This window comes from Lepisosteus oculatus, chromosome 2, assembly GCF_040954835.1.
Source record: "Lepisosteus oculatus isolate fLepOcu1 chromosome 2, fLepOcu1.hap2, whole genome shotgun sequence".
NCBI lineage: Eukaryota > Metazoa > Chordata > Actinopteri > Semionotiformes > Lepisosteidae > Lepisosteus > Lepisosteus oculatus.
Genome location: NC_090697.1, coordinates 67,142,594 through 67,162,310, shown reverse-complemented (window position 1 = coordinate 67,162,310; position 19,717 = coordinate 67,142,594). Strand labels below are relative to the sequence as shown.

Here is a 19,717-nt window from a genome sequence, read left to right as displayed (position 1 = left end):
CCTTCCACACTTTTCCACTAATTCTGCTTCTCCCCACCTCTTGGCTTTCCTCCGCCCCCCCCAATATTTCCTGTCTCACCTGCTCACACCCCCTCCTCTCTCTCTTGATCTGTTCCTTCCCATGATTCCCCTTGTTTCCCACCGGTTATCACCCCTCCAATTCCCAATGCCACTACCCTTTACTCCCCCCTCCCTCGGTTAGAAGCAGGTCCCCTGCCCCAGTGATGCGCCCCTGTACCGACACCGCCGTACAGCCCCACTTGCCAGCCCGATGCCAACCAAAAGCCCCCGACTGCAGGATCTGGGCGAGGCTGCCATCAGCCTGCAGGTAACACTGCTGCCCACAGACATATGGGTATATACAGTAGGATGATTGCACACAATAATGCATGGGATCATTAGCGTACCTCTGGTTTCACCAGTATCATAACACTCCCAAGCAGAGCCATATAAAGGCACTACCTGTTTGTAGCCTGCCACTAACTGACTCACACTCTTGCTACTGTAGGTGCTTCAGCAAAAGAAATAATGAAAAGTGTTAAAGAAGGAGCTGAGCACTATTCATATATAAACTAAGCAAGTAATGTTCTGTAGGTTTGAGCCACATGCAGGGAGCCATATTCCATCTCAGAGTGTCAGGGTTGGATTTTACAAGAAGGGGCAACATTTATCTCAATATATGTTTTCTATGGTCTCTCCACAAACCACTGAGTGAAGAACCTAAAGGCTCCGTTTAAAAAATGTTAGTTTTATAAACTAAAGTCCTTAAACATTGCATTATAATTATTACATTATATATATATTTTTTTAAATGAACAAATATTTAAAGTAATTTAATGGGAACACAGTATCTCAATATCAGGAATAAAAATAAATTAAATAAGATGTACTGTACTTGATGACTCACTCTAAAATAAGCTCTCACCAGGCGATTTCAGATCACTAAACAAACCATCTGCTGTGCTGAGTAAGAAAACATTTACAGCAGAGAACACTAGAGGGCATCCGCTTCTTGTGATATAAAAACTGGACAACTTCCATTCTATACCAATCTAATGTGTAAATGCCACCATCTGTTAATGTTCTTGTTCTTTGTTTCCTCCTCAAACACCTAGTCTTTTAGTAACCTGGTTAGTGCACCCTACTCACCTAAGCATGTTTTAACTAAACAGTTTATATACATACTGTACACACATTGCAGGAAAAAAAGTAAATGGACACTATTGCAACATTGTGAGATAATGGACATGTGAATAACTCCTGGACATCTTGTGCACCTCCTTAAAAGTCTCAAGCTGATCACATGGATAAATCTTCACCCTTTCAGGCTGATCCTAGTCTTTCTGCGTGCGATCAGAATTACAACTTGGAGGAACTTTGAACTTATTACAATTCAGAATCATGCTATTGATGTACTGTATGGGTTTGTAATTCAGTCCGTACAGACCCACAGAAAAACTAGTATTCAGTTGGAGTTATTCATTTGCGGCCATTATTCATTTTCAAAACTTTATAACTTTTACAAAAAGTTTACAGGTTTTAGCGTTTTAGCTGTTGGCTTTGACTGTGGCTGTAACTGATCATCTTGTACAGAAAGGCAACCCAAACAGAGAAAATGCCTGGGCTTGCTTTTCTTATCCTGCCCGTGAAAATGAATCTTTGTGGTCTGTGGTTGTGTAGAAGAACTTTGTTGTTAATGAAAATGAGAATTATGGATAACCATTTTTTTCTTTCTTTCCAGCAGTACAATGTAAAAAAATGAAAACGGATTTGGTTTTGAGTTGCCCCTAATAGTGATTGTATGTGAGGAAATGTCCTTTTACACAATTCTTGCTCATTTTGGGGACATAGGTATAAAATTAATTGCTATTCTAAACTGGAATAGGAACAAAATGTGATAATATGCAATAAATAAAAACACCAATTCTTGCCAACAGGATTTCAAAGAGTCGTGTGCTCGATTGTGAGACAGCTAATAATGACTCATTGCACAAAGGTATTTTAAGTTGCTGTGCAGAGGTAAAGTATCACTTGAGACTAGTTAAAGAATATTTTTTTCCATACTACCTCCGTACCCTTGCTGTTCTGCATGACTTGTTTGCTTCATGCTCTGCATGACTCATGAAGACTTAGCTACCAGATGAAAGTTTTTGTTTGCCCCTATGTATTGTCTGCCTATAATCTTGGTGTTAAGACGCTCTCCGTTTTAATAGAAAGAGGACCTGACCGACCTTTCATTTTGTCATTGCAGAATGTAGACATTACCAGAGAATCAGAAGAGGCTTTGGTAACTGTCCCAGATCATATATAAAAAATGGACTGTGAATTTGGAATGAAGACTGATGAAGAATCTGGACTTTAACAACTTATTTTTAGTTCACATACTTTTACCTCTGTTATCATTTTACTCTTTTTATTTTTTAAACTAGTTTTTAATTTTGTAAGTGGTGCTGGAATATCAATGATCTGGTACAGCCCGAAGTGTCGCTGGGTCTGGATATTTCTTTGATTTTACAAACATTTTTTATACATATTTTATACAACCTCTTTAAAAGGGTTTTACACATCGATTTCTTCCCTGCACATTGTTTGTCCCACCTTATTAATTCAAAATTTTAGAGGCCCATCAGAGAGATTTTCACCCACAAAGAAATCCACTAAGCCTTTTGTTAAGTCTTAACTGCAGTCGGTCAGTATAATATATTCTGTATAGTTTATGGGATAGAATGTTTCTGTTTCTGCCACTGAAATTAAAGAACTGACTTTAAAAAGAAATACTGGGCTCCTATTATAAATAAGGAACAATATAACACATCATTTTATATAGCAGTAGGGATGTACAGTTCATGCTTAATAGTTATTCTAGACTTCATGTTAGCCTCTTTGTACCACTGTCATAAAACAGTAAAGACCATCAGCTAAATCCATAGCCCACTGGAGCAACATTGATGACTTTTCCAAAATAGCCAACACCCCGCGACACTGACAGGCTGTTGCATCTTTACCGATGTGCCTCTAACACCCTGGCCAGGATAGTCCACTGTCTGGGCATGAGGGCAATCCTGTCTCATAGCCCCTGCAATTACAACAGTGTCACGCATGTCGGTCAGCACCCAATAAAGTTAGTGAACAAGAGGTACGTCTGGGATTGCAAAAAGGGAAGATATAGTGAGATGCATTTAAAATACTGTTGAGTATTGGAACCAATGCCTTTTTAATGCTTCTCTGTATATTACGGTAATGTACTTTTGTAACTGTTGGAATCTTAATCTGTTTAAGTTAAAAAAAGGCTTGCTGTAGCCAGGCACTCTTGAGTCATTCTGAGCCAGGGATCCATTACAAATGAAACTCAGGTAATAGTCCACAAAGCTTGTAGCAAAAGTGAAGTGGCTTGAACTGTGACCTTCCACCACTAAAAAAACATTTGTTCTGCTAAGTGCAGATGTACATGTCCCCAGACAGGTTTTGGGACCTGCTGTTAAAAATACTACTGAAGACTGTTATTTTCATGTCTGTGTACAATCAATATAGCAGAAAATAATATTGGGAATGTGTAAGTGCAGCCACTTAGTAAAAAGCTGTGTAATGCCTATGATGTATAATCCAGTACGCTGTTTCCCAGTCCTTGTCTTACACTACTTTTGTCACTTCTGGTTTTTATTCCATCTGAGTTATTATTCCAGTAAAGTTCCTGATGACCAGATGATCAGTTTCCCATTTGTGGTAATTTCAGGAAAATACCTGTTGGCTTTCTAGACAACTCTGATCAATTAATGAGATGCACACACAAGTGTGAATGACATTGTCATTGCTAGAATTCTCAGTTCTGCATTTGGTTTATTTCCACAAGTTTATTGAATTAGTAAACCTAACTGAAGGGAGATCTACATCCAAGCATTTGGCACACTTTAAATGCTGATTTGTTACATGTTTAATAATTTATCATTTAAATAATTGTTTTAAAGCTACAAGCAATCAGTTCACTGAAGAGCTTGGAGAATAAGGTTCAGTTGGTATGGAACCCAGAAGAGTCAGGAGCTCCAGGATCAGGATTGGTAAACAATGATCCAGTACATTAATAATTAAAATAAAGTACCATATTCCTAAACCTGCTGACAGCACTGTCACCTAATACACAGTAAAAAGTCCCATTACAAATGACTAAAGTGACATAACAGAGATACACAGTAGTTCTGTATATTTGTATTCTCTGATGTTTTAATAGAGATTACAGAGGCATTCTGACTCGACAGTCTATTATTCTTAACTTTTCTGGAGGTAATATTTGAAAAGTTTTAGCCTGCCAGGTATGTAGGCCTGTATGTGGGATTTGTGTTGTTGAATGTGCTAGATTATTTATATATACAGTATATGGCTGCATGTAATGATTCTTTGACAATTCATATGCTTTCCAGGAAAGATTATAAGTGGCTTAAACAAGTGTGATTAAACTGTTTAAACTGAGAAACAGTATTGGTATCAGTGTCAGAGCCTTGGGAAGATATTGAAGAAAGTGTTGCACCTGATGATACAATTAAGGTACGCTCGACAAACACATCGGATGTTCCTTACAACTGTTACAGAAAGAAAACCAGTACAATAAACTTCTAGAATAAAAAAAGCCTTTTTTTTAAATAATTTTAATCGAGCACCAATATACAGTAAATTTTCGTGCCCAGTGGGCTGAAGTTCTTATTGTCCTAATCTAGTGCAAAATATGGAACAATCAGAGTGTTAAAGGACAATCATATACTTTATTTCATTCAATTAAACAACATAAACAGTTACCTATATAGTTTCCATTTGAATGTTAGAACTTAATTAAACCCTTTTCATTTAATAGATCATGTTACCCTACTAAAAACTTTGACAGGTTTGCATATAATGGTTATATGATTAACATATTTAACATCAAGCATTAATCTCGCAGACCATGCATTTGTGAGAATAAGTCATGTTATGTAATGTAGACTCTGTGTTGCATATATACTGTAATTCCATCTCAATCCTTCTTGTTCAAAGTGTGTTAAAAGCACAGCACAAAACAGCAATTTCAATTCAATTTGATGAATTTAAAAGGACAAAAATAAAACTAAAGTAACTGTGAAATGCATCCCTACTACTGTTCACATTTTATAATGCAAGAAGTGATGAACAGATGGACTATGTGCAGTCCAGTGATTTCCAAAGTTTCTTTTTAAATCTAAAGGCCAGGAAATGACAGTGTTGTTTGTCTTGGAGAATTGCATTCTTTCAAAATAAGGAAGGAGGGCTAAATAAATGTCAGAGCTTTCAAATGTAAAAATGAGGGGGTGTACTGAACATTAATGTTAATTACATTTGTCACTGTGGTTCTTGTAACTGTTTTGTAGAATAAAAGTAGTGAAGAGCCCCTGCTGTGCTGAACTTCTTGGAGGGGAAAGGGGACTTCACAAAGAAAAAGAAAAATATCCCTCTTGGTTATGACAGCACATGAAAGGGCATTGCAGTTGAGAAGATGTGATAACAGGCATCCCATTTCACAAAAATCAATCTTCAAGTAAAAGTCCTGTTTGCAGGTCTAACTATTTTCAAAAATTAAAAAAAAAAACATTCTGTTATCTGAGCTGGGTTGAGACTGATATACTTTTAAATTTGTACTTGGTTGCACAGGTTTTCAAAAATTGTTCTTATATAAGTGTAGTAGAACAAAACTAGCACTGGACTGATGGCCTCTCTTCAATGTCCTCAGAATTAATTATCCCCTTTCTGCCCATTTTTGTGTGCTCACATCTTTTGTAGATTTTTTTATATGAATAAAGTATTGAAAGATGTCTAAATAGACTTCACACTAGGGCCAGAGGTGCAGTAAAGTCATTTGTCTAACCCATGAATCTGCTTTTTCATACTTTAACTAAGAATGTCATAATGTATTTGAAAAAAATTAGAATCTCACACCTTTGCCACGCATCCTGAAGATAACCTGTCAACAGTTTGTACAGTTCTTCAGGTGTGAAGAAGGCTTCACAGCTGGAATGTTGTGTTTCTTTTCTTGTTTTTGCAGCATGAAATAAACCTTTACTTGTTCTTTTGCAGCCTACGCATGATGACACAGCTACACAGCTGAACCAAAATGTCAATAGCACAATTTCAGTTTTCACATGATGAGTTGAGATCTTACGCAAACCTGCTTCAATTCAAATTATTTTAAACAACGTATTGAAATGCTCCCTGCTACGGTAAAAACTTTCATGACAGACCTAGCAAGGATATAGAGAATCAGATTCCATTTACGTAAAACAAGAACTTCAGGAAGACTACAGCAGAATATAAAGTAGTCCAGGAAGCTCCGAAGATTCCTGTGGTCAAATCTAAGGTCCTATTTTATTTTTCCAAGACTAGCAAACAGAAGAGCCAACTTGGAGTTGCTGGCCTTTGACTCTGCAGTGGAACAAAAAGTTATCTGGAATGTATAACAGAGAGGCTGTGAACTTATTTACTCACCTGCTCTGGGCAACCGCAAATCCCTGCCATATTGAAATTGGGTCCTCTGCATACTGTGGAAACTGTCATCCACTTTTCCCTCAACACCTCCGTACCTACGCTAGTATAAACATCAGCCTTCTGCATGAATGACTGCGTCAGGCCCTGCATAGTGCACATAGTCAAATTAACAGACACTGCTGTGTTTGCACCATCTTGGTTCCGGGTAGCCAATATTTTAGACAGCAGGGCTGTATAATCAATCTGATTATTATAACATCCACTTAAGCCTACCCTGTACTTAGACTGTGAAACTATCATTTTCCCTTTCCTTTTAATTCTCATTTATCTTTCTGCTTAAATTGGGAGTGGGAAACCAGGAGTCTGCTCCACTGCTTAGATTTCATTCGACTGGAGGTCATGGCACATTTCTTTTGTGAAATTTAACAAATGAAAATTTAGCAAAGGACTGCATCCAGGTTTACACAAGGATGTTTTAAGAGACCTACAGTCTCAGTTGTCATAACTCACAAAATGTTTCTTCTCTTCCACTTTTCTTCCGCAGGTCTTTCCTCCCGGTGGCTGTCAGGGTGTATAACGCTGCCCTAGGCTAGGACTTTTAGCCCTTCATTTGCTCCTCTATGGACAGCATGTTTACTCCATTGTACTTTTTGGACAATCAGTCTGTATAAACCTATGCACATTTTGCACATATTTTATTGTTTTTACAGTGACTATGATCAGCACATTTTGCACACACCTATGTATTTATTTATTTTTATTTATCTTGTTTGTCTTTTGTTTTATAACTATTCTGATGTCTGTTTTGCATGTCTTGGGCTGGACTGCTGTAACACATCAATTTCCCTACGGGATTAATAAAGTATTATCTATCTCACCCATGTTTTTTATAGTAATAAAAGCAGTCCATACTTAATGTTGATAACGTTTAGCATAAACTGTGGATTATCCACCCAACTCATGGAGTCATAATGTTTTTTAAACCATTAAGAATTAGATCAAGTTTGATTTTTTGATTCACTGTGTGTCACAGACAAGGAAGGTGAAGTGTATATAAGCGATCAAGTGCCAGAGTGGAACATAGACAACTGAAACAGCAGAAGTGCTATTTTTCTGATCTTTCTTGGTGTAAGAACTAAATGCCCCACATGAAAATTTGCATATAACTCACAGCTGTGCCCCAGAGCACAATATGTTTCTAAAATGCAAAGGAACAATAGGTTTATTCCATGCTGAAAAAAAGAAAAACGTTTCGGCCGTGGAGCCTTCTTCAGGTGTGAGGACCTGAATACACTTCAATTAAAATAAACAATTTCATTTAGGTTTGGAACCGTTAAGGTTAGACAGTGATGTTAGCAACTCAAAACACTTACTGTATCACTACATTGAAATCATCTTATGTGAAGTGATGTTAAGAAAAATTAAAAGCCATTTTTAGTAGCTCACCTCGACTCACGATGAAGTGGTTTGTGAAAGGAATGCCAAGCAGATGTTTCTTCCTGGAGTCTTGTGATAATTCACTGCATGAAATTTAGCAGATGTCTGCTGTACCAAGATCTTGCAACATGAGTAGCTTGTGAGACAGTAGGTTTAACTCGGAGATGTTTATAAGAATCTGGGAGAAGGAAAAAGAACTGGAAAAAGAAATACCTCGGCGTTTAGCAAAAGTGGTGCAAATTAAGCATACTGGGAATACATACTAATAACACCAATATAGATAGATAGATACTTTATTGATCCCGTGAGGGAAATTGCAGTGCAACAGCAGCTTAACACACACAACACAGCCACAGTGTAACGAATTATATACTAATAGTACAATACATACAATACAATACAAGAGTTACTCACAGTCCGGACACACAAGAGGAAACTAGAACAGAACAGTACACAGAAAATCGTATCACACATATGAATATAAATATAGATGTAACCATAGATATAAGTATAAATATAGATGTATTGCACAGGTCCCTGGCATATATTGCACAAAAGTGGTTGTAAACGGGAAAAAGAAAAAGAAAAAGAAAGAGAACAGATGTAGCAGTAGATGTGTATATGCGTTGTGTCAATTCTCAATTTAGCACAATGCTATTTAAAACGGTGATGAATGCATTTCAGTCACATGGATGGAAGAAATGATACCCCAGCGTTCTTCACTCCTCTGTTACATTAAACGCTTGTGCTGATAGCAGTTTTTAAATATTTTAGTTACCATCATTAATACTTCTCTCATCACAGTTATATTTACAATAGCCTGCAGCCTTGATACCATTTTTTTTATTACACTTGCCGCTTAAAACAGTAAACAGTATGTTGATTTATTAAAGCTGGACTGCAATGAAAAAAACCTAGCTCCTGGCAGGCAAAAAAACATTTGCTGGCCCTTGCTTTTATATCTGCCTTTCATTCACTTTGGCATGGCAGGGTAACCTCACAAATAACATGCAGATTTCATTGGGTATTTTCCCTATGTGAAAGCTAACTGTTAAGTCTCACCATTTTATACTAACCAAAAAGGCAGATGTTTCTCAAATTTTACCTGAGGTCAAACTGAGGTGCCTTTGTAAGCATACACAAAACGACTCTTCAGAGTGTTGGATGAGCTGAACATTGCATTAAAAACTAAATGAAAAGAAGTCTTCCAGAGTATCCAAACATTTGTGAACACAATAAGGATAAAAAGCAACTGATACATTTAAAAATGATTCCTAAAGGAGCAAACTTTGAACATTTTAATCTATTCCAAAGTTTAGAATTTCCAATTAATAATGATATCAAGGATGAACAGTTTCTAGAACATCTCTTAATCGTACAAGACGTTACCAACGAATTCAGACCCTTCCTATAATGTCGTATTTTGTGAAATTATGAAATGATGCTTACAGTTTTTTAAAACTTAATATTTTATTCAAAACTTGAATGAATTCAAAACTTCTGTGCACTAGATTTGCTCAAGCTCTCTCAAGTTGCTTGGGTATTGCTATATAAACAGCTGTAAAACTGGTGTTACTGTATTATTGGAATGTACGGAGCAGATTTGTACACTACAAATATTACGTAACAACTGGTGTAGGGTCTAAATAAATGATATTCAGTGGTTGAAATTATCTATTTAATGTGGATTAATTTCGTGTACATGACAAAGGTGAGGAGATTTACACTGATATACAAATGCACTTCGTGAATCGATACTAAAAAAGAAAAAAAAATCAATTAACACTTTCTAAACTGACACAAATAACAGAATGATCTTTGCTTCAAGGAATTGTAGAAAACACATGCAAATATTAATATCTTAACTCCCAACATTCAAAACCTTTACACACAGATGAGACTCAAGCAGAACACCAAATGTCTGAAGCTTTATTTGTAGTGAGACCAAAAATTGAAGAGCATTCCACTCACACTTTGAAATACAGAAACAACTGAACAGAACAGTATATACATCCAAAAAGAAAAAGACCAGACCTCAATTGTTTAATTTTCCTCTCTCAATTTCCCCTTCTTTAAGCTTCGTATTACTTTTTCCCTTGCTACCAGTATTTGCTTAAGCTGGGGATTGAAGAATACAAGTTACAACTCCTGTCCTGGTATCACAGGTATAAGGTACTAAAAACAATACAACATAAAAAAATATCAATACTAAAATATTTACAGTTCTACAGCTTGAAACATTAATGTTGATTAGGTCACTGTATGAGTTACAGTGGCAATGGGCCCCTTTTCCTATAAAAACATCTCTCCATGCATTTATTTCTGAATATGTTCTAAATACTTGTTTCAAAACTTCACAGATGTCATTATTAAAAAATACTGACATTGAAATATGACATCGCATCTTCCTAAAGATTGATAGATCAGGTTCCCGTTTTAAGCAATACCCTATAGAGCTGAAATATTGTAGAAACTGGGATCCTGGTAAAAAGAAACATTTAAAATGGATTAAAGTGAGGCTACTTGCATAGAAAATAAGATCAATTTGGTGAAGAAAGTATTCACATGTATTCAGAGCTCACTCATCCCTGTGGCAATTCAGAGGTATAAATGAACCATGGAACAACCCTCCACTCATTTAATCACATTTTAACTGATAGGCGAGACTCCATTCAGCAGACACACCTATACAGTCTCCCAGCATCTATCTTGATGTTCCCTCTGCCTGTGTTGCTTCCTTGTGCTGAGTGGCCCAAGTCTGGGGGTCCTGTTCGTGCAACTGAGCCAAAATCGAAAAAGAAAGCCAAATGAGCTCTGGTCATCAATGCAAGACTGCAGCAGCATTAAGGGTATTTAAGGTCCATTTGAAAATAAAACAACATTTACTCTAAGCATTATGTTTAAACAAGGCATTTTGAGTTCATATTAATAATCTATAAACCACACAAAATGCTTATCAGAAAATCAAAAGTTGATTAGGTACGAGTTAAAAATGAGTTTGTCCAAAGACAATGGTTTGTGTGGGCACTGGAGAAAAATGACAAGCAATATGCAATTTGGTAATAAAATTGTAAAGAAGGCAATTTTCCTTCTAGAATTATTTTGTCACATTTTATTAAGAATGGTTATCTTTACCTGGAGCAGCCAGACTGCTCGTGCTACATGACAGTATTACCAGGTGACTATCAGACTTCAGACAGTTCAGTGATCAGGTTGAAATGCAGTCAAAAATATTGTGCGAATGAGGGAGGAGACCAAGATATAACTGGCTCATATTTGGTTGCATTCATTTCTGGAATTTGTGGATGTGGTAGAAGTACATTTTAAAATTCATTGCAATACTTGCAAAACAAAATGTAAAAATTTTTAGCCTGTATAAATGCACAAGCATATAGCATTTTACCCTCACACCTGAAGAAGGCTCCGCGGCCGAAACATTGTGTTTTCTTTTTTCTCAGCATGGAATAAACCTACTACTTGTTCCTATATAGCATTTTATATGTCCAAATGCAAACACAAACCAGAGGCAAAGCAGAAACTAAAGGATACTTTAGGACTTTTGGGTGTGGTAGAGTATGTTGTCCAGTTTAAATTTTATTTGAAGACAGCACAGATACTTATCCTACTGTACTGTATATACCTGTGCATATACAGTCAGTGAGAACTGACCATAAATGTCCTTTAAGGCTCCTAAACAAAGGCTGGTATTAATTCAATCTATATTGCTTAGTTAAAATATCAACAAAAAGTAACCAAGAAGTAATATTTAACCCTTTAATCAAGGTACATTATTACCTGAGCCACAAGTGTCAGCAGTTTGAGCTTGGAGACTTCTTTATCGGCTCTCAGTCCCCAGCGGAATTCAAACTCCAGAGGCTCCGTGTGTGGGATTCGAGCGTATTCCAGATATCTGATACAGAAAAAAAAACATTAGGAGCACAGGATTCCCAGCTCCATTTAATAGATTTTTTTTAATTCAGCAGTTACACCTATGAACAATAAACGCTGTGCAAAACACTGACAGTATATCGAGATTTGTCATCGAGAGACAGCAGGGGTCAGCAAAATAATTACGTATGAAAGTCATTTTTATGGTATACTAGGTTTGGAATTGTGAATCAGCATGTCTTGGCTCACTTGCAAGTAATCTTTTAACAGGTCAGGCAATTTTACACCACTGCGTGTGTAATCCTGGACACAGTCAATGAGGAGGACTCAAGCACTGGCCCAGACTGAATTCCTATAACATCCAGTTCTTTAGCTTTCTATGCAGTGACATATAGCTGCTGGCTATATCACAATTGGCAACTCATGGAAGCTAAGATGGTATGAGCCTGGCCAGTACCTGGATGGGAGACCTCATAGGAAAAGCTAAGGATGCTGCTGGAAAAGTGTTAGTGGGACCAGTAGGGGGCGCTGATCCTGCAGAGTGACAGTCCTAATGTCCATTGTGATGGAGACCCTATACTGTAAAAAGGGCACTGCTCTGTGGATGAGATGTAAAGCTGAGGTCCTGACTCCCTGTGGACATTAAAAATCCCAGGTCCTTTCTTGAAAAGAGTAGGGGTGTTACCCCAGTGCCCTGGCCTAATTTTCCCCTAGCCTTTACTATTCATGGTCTCCTAATAATCCCCATCTGTGAACTGGCCTTTGATCAATACAGTTCAGCAGCTCTCTTACAAAATGGTCCTATAATCTATTCTTGTCTGTATCATGCCTTCCACCCCAGTAGCACCCTATGACACCTGAGATAATGAAATGGTAGAATTGCTTTTGATTGTCAGATACCACACATACGGTTTGTGAACTGGCAGAGAAGCAATTATTACTAGTCCTTCATGATTTGTTTTCAGTGTAAGTAACCATTTTTAGTACTAACAGCACAGAATTCAAACTTAAAGCCACTGACTGAATGAATTAAGTCTACAACAAACATTATAGTCTAGTTTTGTGTCTTGATTAAAAAAAAAATCTGAAATGAAATGTACTGCCATGAAGGATACAAGATGAGCCAACTTACTTTAAGCCCCCTGTTTGCTCCTGGCAGTGGTGTTGCTCTCTGGTGTGGTATAAACAGGCAGCCTATAGTCTGCAAGACTCCCGCTCTGAACACACCAACTGGTGGGATTTGAACCCACAACCTCTTAGACTCTACTACAGTGGAGAATTCCTCTGAGCCACTGGAGAATGGGATCTGAGAGGGTGTGAATGGGTCTTTAATGATGGGGGGGCAGGGCAAACAAAAGGCACAGATCTTTACTTCAGTGTTTCAGTACATGGCCTAAAAAGACATGCTTCATATTCACTCAGGTAAGTGTTTACGGCATGACAACATCATGCAAAAGTTTTACTCACTTTTGCCTGACAAACTCTTCAGTTATCAGCTTCTTCACATCACCAAAGTCTTTATGCCTCTCCCTGCAGAAACAATTGATTTATTCCCTGGCAGTGGAATTTCTATTTAAATGCTTCTGTCTTTGTTTGCTTTGCTTTTTTCTTAATTACAACAATTACCTTTGATTACATTTTATTCAGCTGTAAAACATATTTATCATGTTAACTAGTCATCTAAATTAATGATAATAGTATTCAACGTCAACTACTGTATAGCTGATTATTTCATAGACCACTTTTTGCTTTGCTTAACTTTGTCTACATACCCTTGATCTACTCTTAGCTTCTTTAGTGTGCTCCAGATCACAGCTGTGGTGAAAAGACATGAAAAACAAGAAACGTTAAAGAGCATTTATATATATATACACATGAAATAAAAAGAGCAAACTCTTAAATGCTACCTCACATGTAAAAGTGAAGAAAACACGACGAAGCAACATGTTACAAGGACAGGAAGCCCAACTTGTCCAAATACAATGATCTTACCTATTTTCTCCATCAAACCCTTAATATTACATTTCACACTGCAGTTGAACACTCAGATGCTAAACTATAGCCCAGTATCTTAACACCTGTAAATAATTTAGCCTTTTCGTGCTCCTGGACCTCTAAGCACAGCACTGGCACCTTCTTGTGACATGAAAAATTTAACATGCGCATTTACAATGTAATCCCTTGTTGTACAAGCTTAATTTGTCCCTCAAAAACTGCTTGTAAGGTGAAAACTATAGCACAAATTAAATTCTCATTATTTCCCATGTTATAATCCCCAGTTGGTTTCAGAATTTAAAAACATTCCCTCAGAACACCTTAATACAGCACAAAAAGCTGCCTAAGTATGAAAACTATTATTCATGGTTAAATATTTGAGTAACATGCTTAAGGTCATTAGCTGATGCATGAACAATGTTTTTTTCCTATCAACACTCCTGCTCACTTACAGTACAATCGTTACGAAATGCATAAACATTAGATACTATATGCACCTAACACACGTAACCCTATTCTAAAAGTTAAAATGTTATAAAAAAATTAAAATTAAAAATTTCACATCTGAGAAATGAGGAATCTTGGCAATGCTTTAGAAGAGCCCAACTCGTAAGTGTGAACATCGTTAAATGAGAAAAATTAGTAGGAATCACTACGTCTCAAGTACATGAAAACTCATATAGTGGTTTCTTGCATAGCAAGGGATTACTGCATCTCAGAAATAGAGAAAACAAACAGCGGAGAGGGACATGTAGCCTTGAAGTCTGCAGTGATGCTGAAGCAGTGTTCGTGCTGCCAGTGAAGACTGCAGCACTGAATATACTGGTGGGGAGGTGGAGCAGCAGATGGAGTTCAGAAGTACATTTAAAACCATATATCATCTTTAAAAGAAGACTTTGAATTTACTCAAACTACCCATGGCTAAGTATGGAAAAATAAACATCTGCTGCATGACATGAAACTTTGTCCAGAGAAAATATCAGGCATAAGATTGGCTAAAGAGTGGGAGACATGCCACCATGGCCCACATGTTAAAAGAAAGAAACAGGATAAAGGTTGCAGAATATGCGTGAACCAAGACAAAAATAACCACATCTAGTATTTTGGAGTTGCTAAATGTGATTGATCATCATCAAATTGGTTCATCATTAAATGGTCAATCTGAACAAATATCTGCTACAGCCAAAGATTTTCACACACTTTAAAAAAAAAGCTAGAGGTCATGAACGTTATAGTTTTGAACATGAAATTGTTTGGAATGGATATAGGACAGGCTTGGCATTCCAATTTTGAAGCTGAAACATTCAGCAGCACACTCACAGTACTTAGAAATGAGGATAAAATTGTCTGACAAGATAGTACAGTGTGCTCCTAAAATCTGGCTAATGCTAGACGCGGTCACTGGGCTGAATAAAACAATTGTATTGATTGCATTACATACTTGTTCATATCTTTTTTTAAACCAAAATGTTTAAGACATGATTTTATGAAAATGATGTAAGGCTTGTAATGTACAAATTAAACATTGCTTAACATTAGGCTATGGATGTCACTGCACTCCTACATTCTGACCTTGCCATACAGAGCAACTGCAGCTGAGGTCATTCAATACCGAGCCACTGAAGAGGCTACAGCCCAGCACTGCAAGAACAAACTCCTGACAAACTGAGGCACTGAGTTCTCACCATAGGCCAGACAATGTGCAAGGATACATACACTCTTTCACTACACCACCCCTCATAAAGATCACAGCCAGGATGACAAACAGAAGGCCAGTCTTAGGTGTTCCTGTGCCCCTGAAACAAGAAAAAACTCACAATTGAAAGGCAGTTAGTTCAAACAATATTCTCCGATATAACTAGTTTCAAACTCTCAAAGCTGCCACTGCAGTTTAGTCCAGCATGGTGAACCACTCTGCAATAACACTTGAGCACTAAAAATTAAGGTTTGTCCATCCTTGTGAGCTTTTAGTGAAACTGCAAGGTTAAAAATAAATGGCATAAGAGTAATAAAGATAATTTGATCTCACGTGCCCACTGGGTCCCCTTCCACATGTTCTAGGTTCTTAATGAGAATGTAAATGTGATTCTTAGAATCAATTTCCACTAGCTTGAGGCCAAACACCTGCAGAAAATAAAGAACACAAGTTAACTCTCTTTCACTAGGCAATGAAAATAAAACCACAAAGGATATTATTACCGGACATTTTTAACTTACAACTGATTTCTTCGTAGTTTGCATGCCCATAACAGTGTGCATTATCTTTTGTGAAATGCTCTTTGTTTAGGTCTAAATACTTAACATGTACAGTGGAAAATTATCAACCCATAAGAAATCTTTAATATGCAAGTACAGGATACAGTAATATTCTTACACTGCATCTCAAGTTCATCAACAGAACAACTTAATAAGCCTTATTATGAGAAGTGTTAATACAGATTGTTTAAAATACAGAGATTTACATTTGTCACCAAACAAGTTTTAAATGGTGTTAAAAAGAATACCACATAGTAAAGAGGATTTTCTTTAAAATGTAAGCATTTAAACAAGCAAACTGTCTATGTGTTCAGATTGATTTATTGCTCATTCATGCAAAAATGGTTGCTATCAGCTACAATGTAACCAGATAAAAAATAATCTGGTTACCTTAAAAAAACAATTCATAAGCATTTTTCATTAAGAATGCAAGCAGAACCATTTTTGGCTCTTTATATTTTTCTGTTTGAACCCCCACCCCCTCCAATAAGTTATTAAAATGCCAACAGTCACCTGCTCAAATGTCCTGTTGACTCGCTTGATTATTTCAGGGTAGATATTCTTGTATTCCTTAATCACCTGCCTCACAATATCTGTAAGAAAGAAAATGACAGATATAGAACACACAAAAAGCTGCATATCTGCAGATTTTAGCACGACGTCTTGTCTCAATGTAAGTCCTTGATGAAACATCAACCTTAAAGGTTACTTTTATCAAAGACAAACAAGTGTAATTGCCAAGTACCAAATAAGTCATTAAATCTCAACTGGAGGAAGTCACTTAATTAAAAACATACAAAACAATTTAAAAATCACTCCTGAATTCAGTACAGTGATCATTACAGATTCACTACTTGGATTAAGAAGTAAAGACAGTATAGGTTTATTGAAGAAAAGCAGGCAGAGAGATTTTTTCCATGAGTGGAGACAGGTAGGTGTGGTTGGTTGTTTGTAGAAGGCTTATAAGGGATAGTCCTGTTGAATAGTTAATCTCTGAGATTTTACATGCTTACCAGCTCGTTTGATAGGCACCTTCTTCTGGTCCTTTATTAAGATATACTGCACAACCTCAGCCACCTAGGACAGAAAAAACAAAAAAAACATACTGTGGTCAGCAGGGGTCTTTACAACTAGAAACCAAATATTCTGTAACAGTGTGCAATGTAAGTGGAAAATCACAATGGAGCAATAAACTCAAAGCAGCAAGTTAATAAAACCTCTGGAAAATTCTCAGATTAAGCACAGTCTGATTTTACTGAGGGCTTAAAAACACCACATATGATGGCAAGGATTCCAAAAATATCCAACTGGTTTTTAGCGTTGTAATTTTATAAATATGTTTTTATAAGACTATTGTGGTATATTAGACTCTAAGACTTTGTGAGCAAAGAAAGAAATATGAAATACAAAAGTGCAATCGTAGCACCATAAGCAAAACACATAAAAGAATGGTTATGTCTCTTGAGCTCAATCCATTATATAGCATACTGTATGTCTAACTGCACCACACATAGACAGAACACTATCAACTCAGCTTTAACAAAGAGGGTTTTACAAATCTCAAGACCACCCACTTCATCATGGCAGAAATTACTACAGAAAAAAGGAATGGTTCATTGGTATTTAGGAATAGTGCTTAAATACTCCCTTCATTCTAATGAACAATTACAAATAAATGAAATTTTGGTACAACTACTATTGTTAAACAAAATATTAATCACAGAGAAGCACTACTTCCTTTCTACAAACGAAAATCAAAATGTTCCTGTACATGACATCCAAAGGCCCTGACCACTCTACCTTTTGGTCAACTTGAGTGGGAGTCAGGTGCTCCAGACCCCTCTGGACCTGTGAGGATGTGGGCTGGGTGAAGGACACGTCATCATCTTCATCTTTACTCTCGGTGTGCTGAGACTGGGGTAAAAACAGAGTAGAGACCAGTGTTAGACATGACTATATTTATATAACTAAATGTTACTAGCATTATCAGTTTACTTGAATTATTACTTAAAGCCTCCACTGGTGTTTCTATTAAAACAACTTATACATAATACAACTTAGTCTAGAAGAGAATAAAACTAGCTCATTTTTTATCTTTGATTCACAATCACAACAACTCAGGGTAAACTACAAGTGAACAGCCAGTATAAAGTGCTGTAGTTGCCAATCCACATCTACAAATCACATCGCACTGATTCCTTGTGATGAACATCCCTTGCTCTTGTCTATACATCCTGAAATCTAAAAGGCTACTTTTGTCATGCTACAAAATACATATCTAGCAAGATTAGCAGAGACTCAAATTTCAGTTGAAGATAGACTTCGTTTCTGGATAAGGAAGGAAAACAATTCAATGAAATTCAAGTTAAATTTTATATTTTTTTATTTTATAATATTAGTTTTGAGGACAACAAAATGATACAACATAACTACCACTGCAAATCAAGTATTCAGAGGAGTATATTATAATTATTTTACTTTTTTCCCCAAAAATCAAATGGCAGAGGTGTTAAACAAATTTCTAAGTTTATTACCATTGCGTCTTGAAGGCAGTGTAAATTCACAGAAGAGGGGGTGCATTCCACAATGCTGTTAACCTTCTTTACCATCCTTAGATTGTAGGGTGCATTTAAACTGACCTGACTTACCTTAATATTCTCCCAATTGACAAAAAACACCAATACTACACCAAAGAAAGTATTATTGTTTAAACAAAACAGTAAAAGGGAAATATTTATATTCATAGGCTACACAAAACATTTTAAGTAACTTTACTTAAAGTAAATTTACTGACATCTCTACTTTAAAGGCTAGTACCTACATTACAAACTTTTACAATGAGTTGGGCTAACGAGTTGAGCTTCTAATCAAAGACTATTCTAATTCAGCCATACTCAAGAAGATTTTTTTCCTGCAAGAAATCCACTTACCCTAGAGGCTGTGCCCTGTGAACTCTGTCTTGCTGAAACCCTTTTCCTGAATTGTGACATCATGAAATCTGAAAATAAGAAAACAAAAAGCATTGTACACAAAAATGACGGAGTCAAATATGAGCTTCTATTTATATCTAGACCATTAGCTATGACGTTTCAACATACACTAATACGAGCTTTTTATATTACGTTCAGGAGCAAGGAATATTAAAAAAAACCTTCCAATTTAACAGTAGCAGTCGCAACATGTTACTATGATTCACACTACAAATCATGTAAACTATACTCATACATTAAGAAACCTGTATATTATTTTGCTAACGCTACATGGAGCAAAAACAAAAAAAAATAACTTACCTTTATCTACAATTTTAGAAATGTAAAGTTTAGCCACTTCTTTAATATTTAAGCATAACTATCTTGCGCCTTCCTACCCAAGCGGCGCGGTTTAATTACGACACGATCGCGTTAAAGTGACATCAGAGGATTAGTTGGATTCTCACGTGTGAAAAGTAGCTGCGTTCGCTTTGCACTAGAGAATGTTTGACGCAACACGCAGCGGACTTGAAAGATACAACTGCAAGAGTCTACATCGTACGATAGTGAAAATAACAGTGATTATTACTGTACTGTAGCTACCTACTGTTACATGTAATCATGGTTGGCAATAATGAAATCTAATAATCGAAAAAGTAATATTTAATTTTCAGCCACATTGTGTTACA

General features: G+C 36.5%; 2 protein-coding genes and 1 non-coding gene across 6 annotated transcripts in view; 1 reads left to right on the top strand and 2 right to left on the bottom strand.

Annotated features, from left to right (window-relative positions):
* LOC102694917 (6-phosphofructo-2-kinase/fructose-2,6-bisphosphatase-like) overlaps positions 1–5,392 on the top strand; it is a 30,915-nt gene extending 25,523 nt beyond the window's left edge. For 2 of the 4 annotated variants that reach the window (XM_069181336.1, XM_015342766.2), the window contains exons 14-15: positions 203–328; positions 2,252–4,471. In XM_069181336.1, the coding sequence (XP_069037437.1) occupies positions 203–328; positions 2,252–2,311 (186 nt within the window). In that variant the 3' untranslated portion in view covers positions 2,312–4,471. Of the gene's footprint in view, positions 1–202; positions 329–2,251 lie in introns of all 4 variants that reach the window. The other 2 variants (XM_069181333.1, XM_006625570.3) reach the window with 2 other exon arrangements.
* A 4,436-nt stretch (positions 5,393–9,828) lies between these two features.
* On the bottom strand, positions 9,829–19,454 carry ndnl2 (necdin-like 2). The gene is made up of 11 exons (XM_015341726.2): positions 19,350–19,454; positions 18,990–19,057; positions 17,860–17,973; positions 17,073–17,136; positions 16,573–16,652; positions 15,833–15,927; positions 15,520–15,599; positions 13,581–13,623; positions 13,276–13,338; positions 11,716–11,830; positions 9,829–10,699 (listed from the first exon to the last, which is right to left on the bottom strand). The coding sequence occupies exons 2-11, from the start codon at positions 19,050–19,052 to the stop codon at positions 10,625–10,627; spliced, it is 792 nt and encodes a 263-aa protein (XP_015197212.1). The 5' UTR covers positions 19,053–19,057; positions 19,350–19,454; the 3' UTR covers positions 9,829–10,624.
* On the bottom strand, positions 12,901–13,038 carry LOC138226845 (small nucleolar RNA SNORA11). Its single transcript, XR_011184725.1, has one exon. It is a non-coding gene; the product is annotated as a small nucleolar RNA SNORA11 (small nucleolar RNA).
* Positions 19,455–19,717: the final 263 nt, after the last annotated feature.

What these genes read in the sequence shown, in the direction of transcription:
- ndnl2 (XM_015341726.2), bottom strand. Translation starts at nt 19,052, where the DNA reads ATGATGTCACAATTCAGGAAAAGGGTTTCAGCAAGACAGAGTTCACAG. An exon ending in CACAGGGCACAGCCTCTAGG is followed by an intron (nt 17,974 to 18,989) that starts GTAAGTGGATTT and finishes TTTTTACCCCAG; the next exon opens with TCTCAGCACACCGAGAGTAA. An exon ending in CCACTCAAGTTGACCAAAAG is followed by an intron (nt 17,137 to 17,859) that starts GTAGAGTGGTCA and finishes TTTCTGTCCTAG; the next exon opens with GTGGCTGAGGTTGTGCAGTA.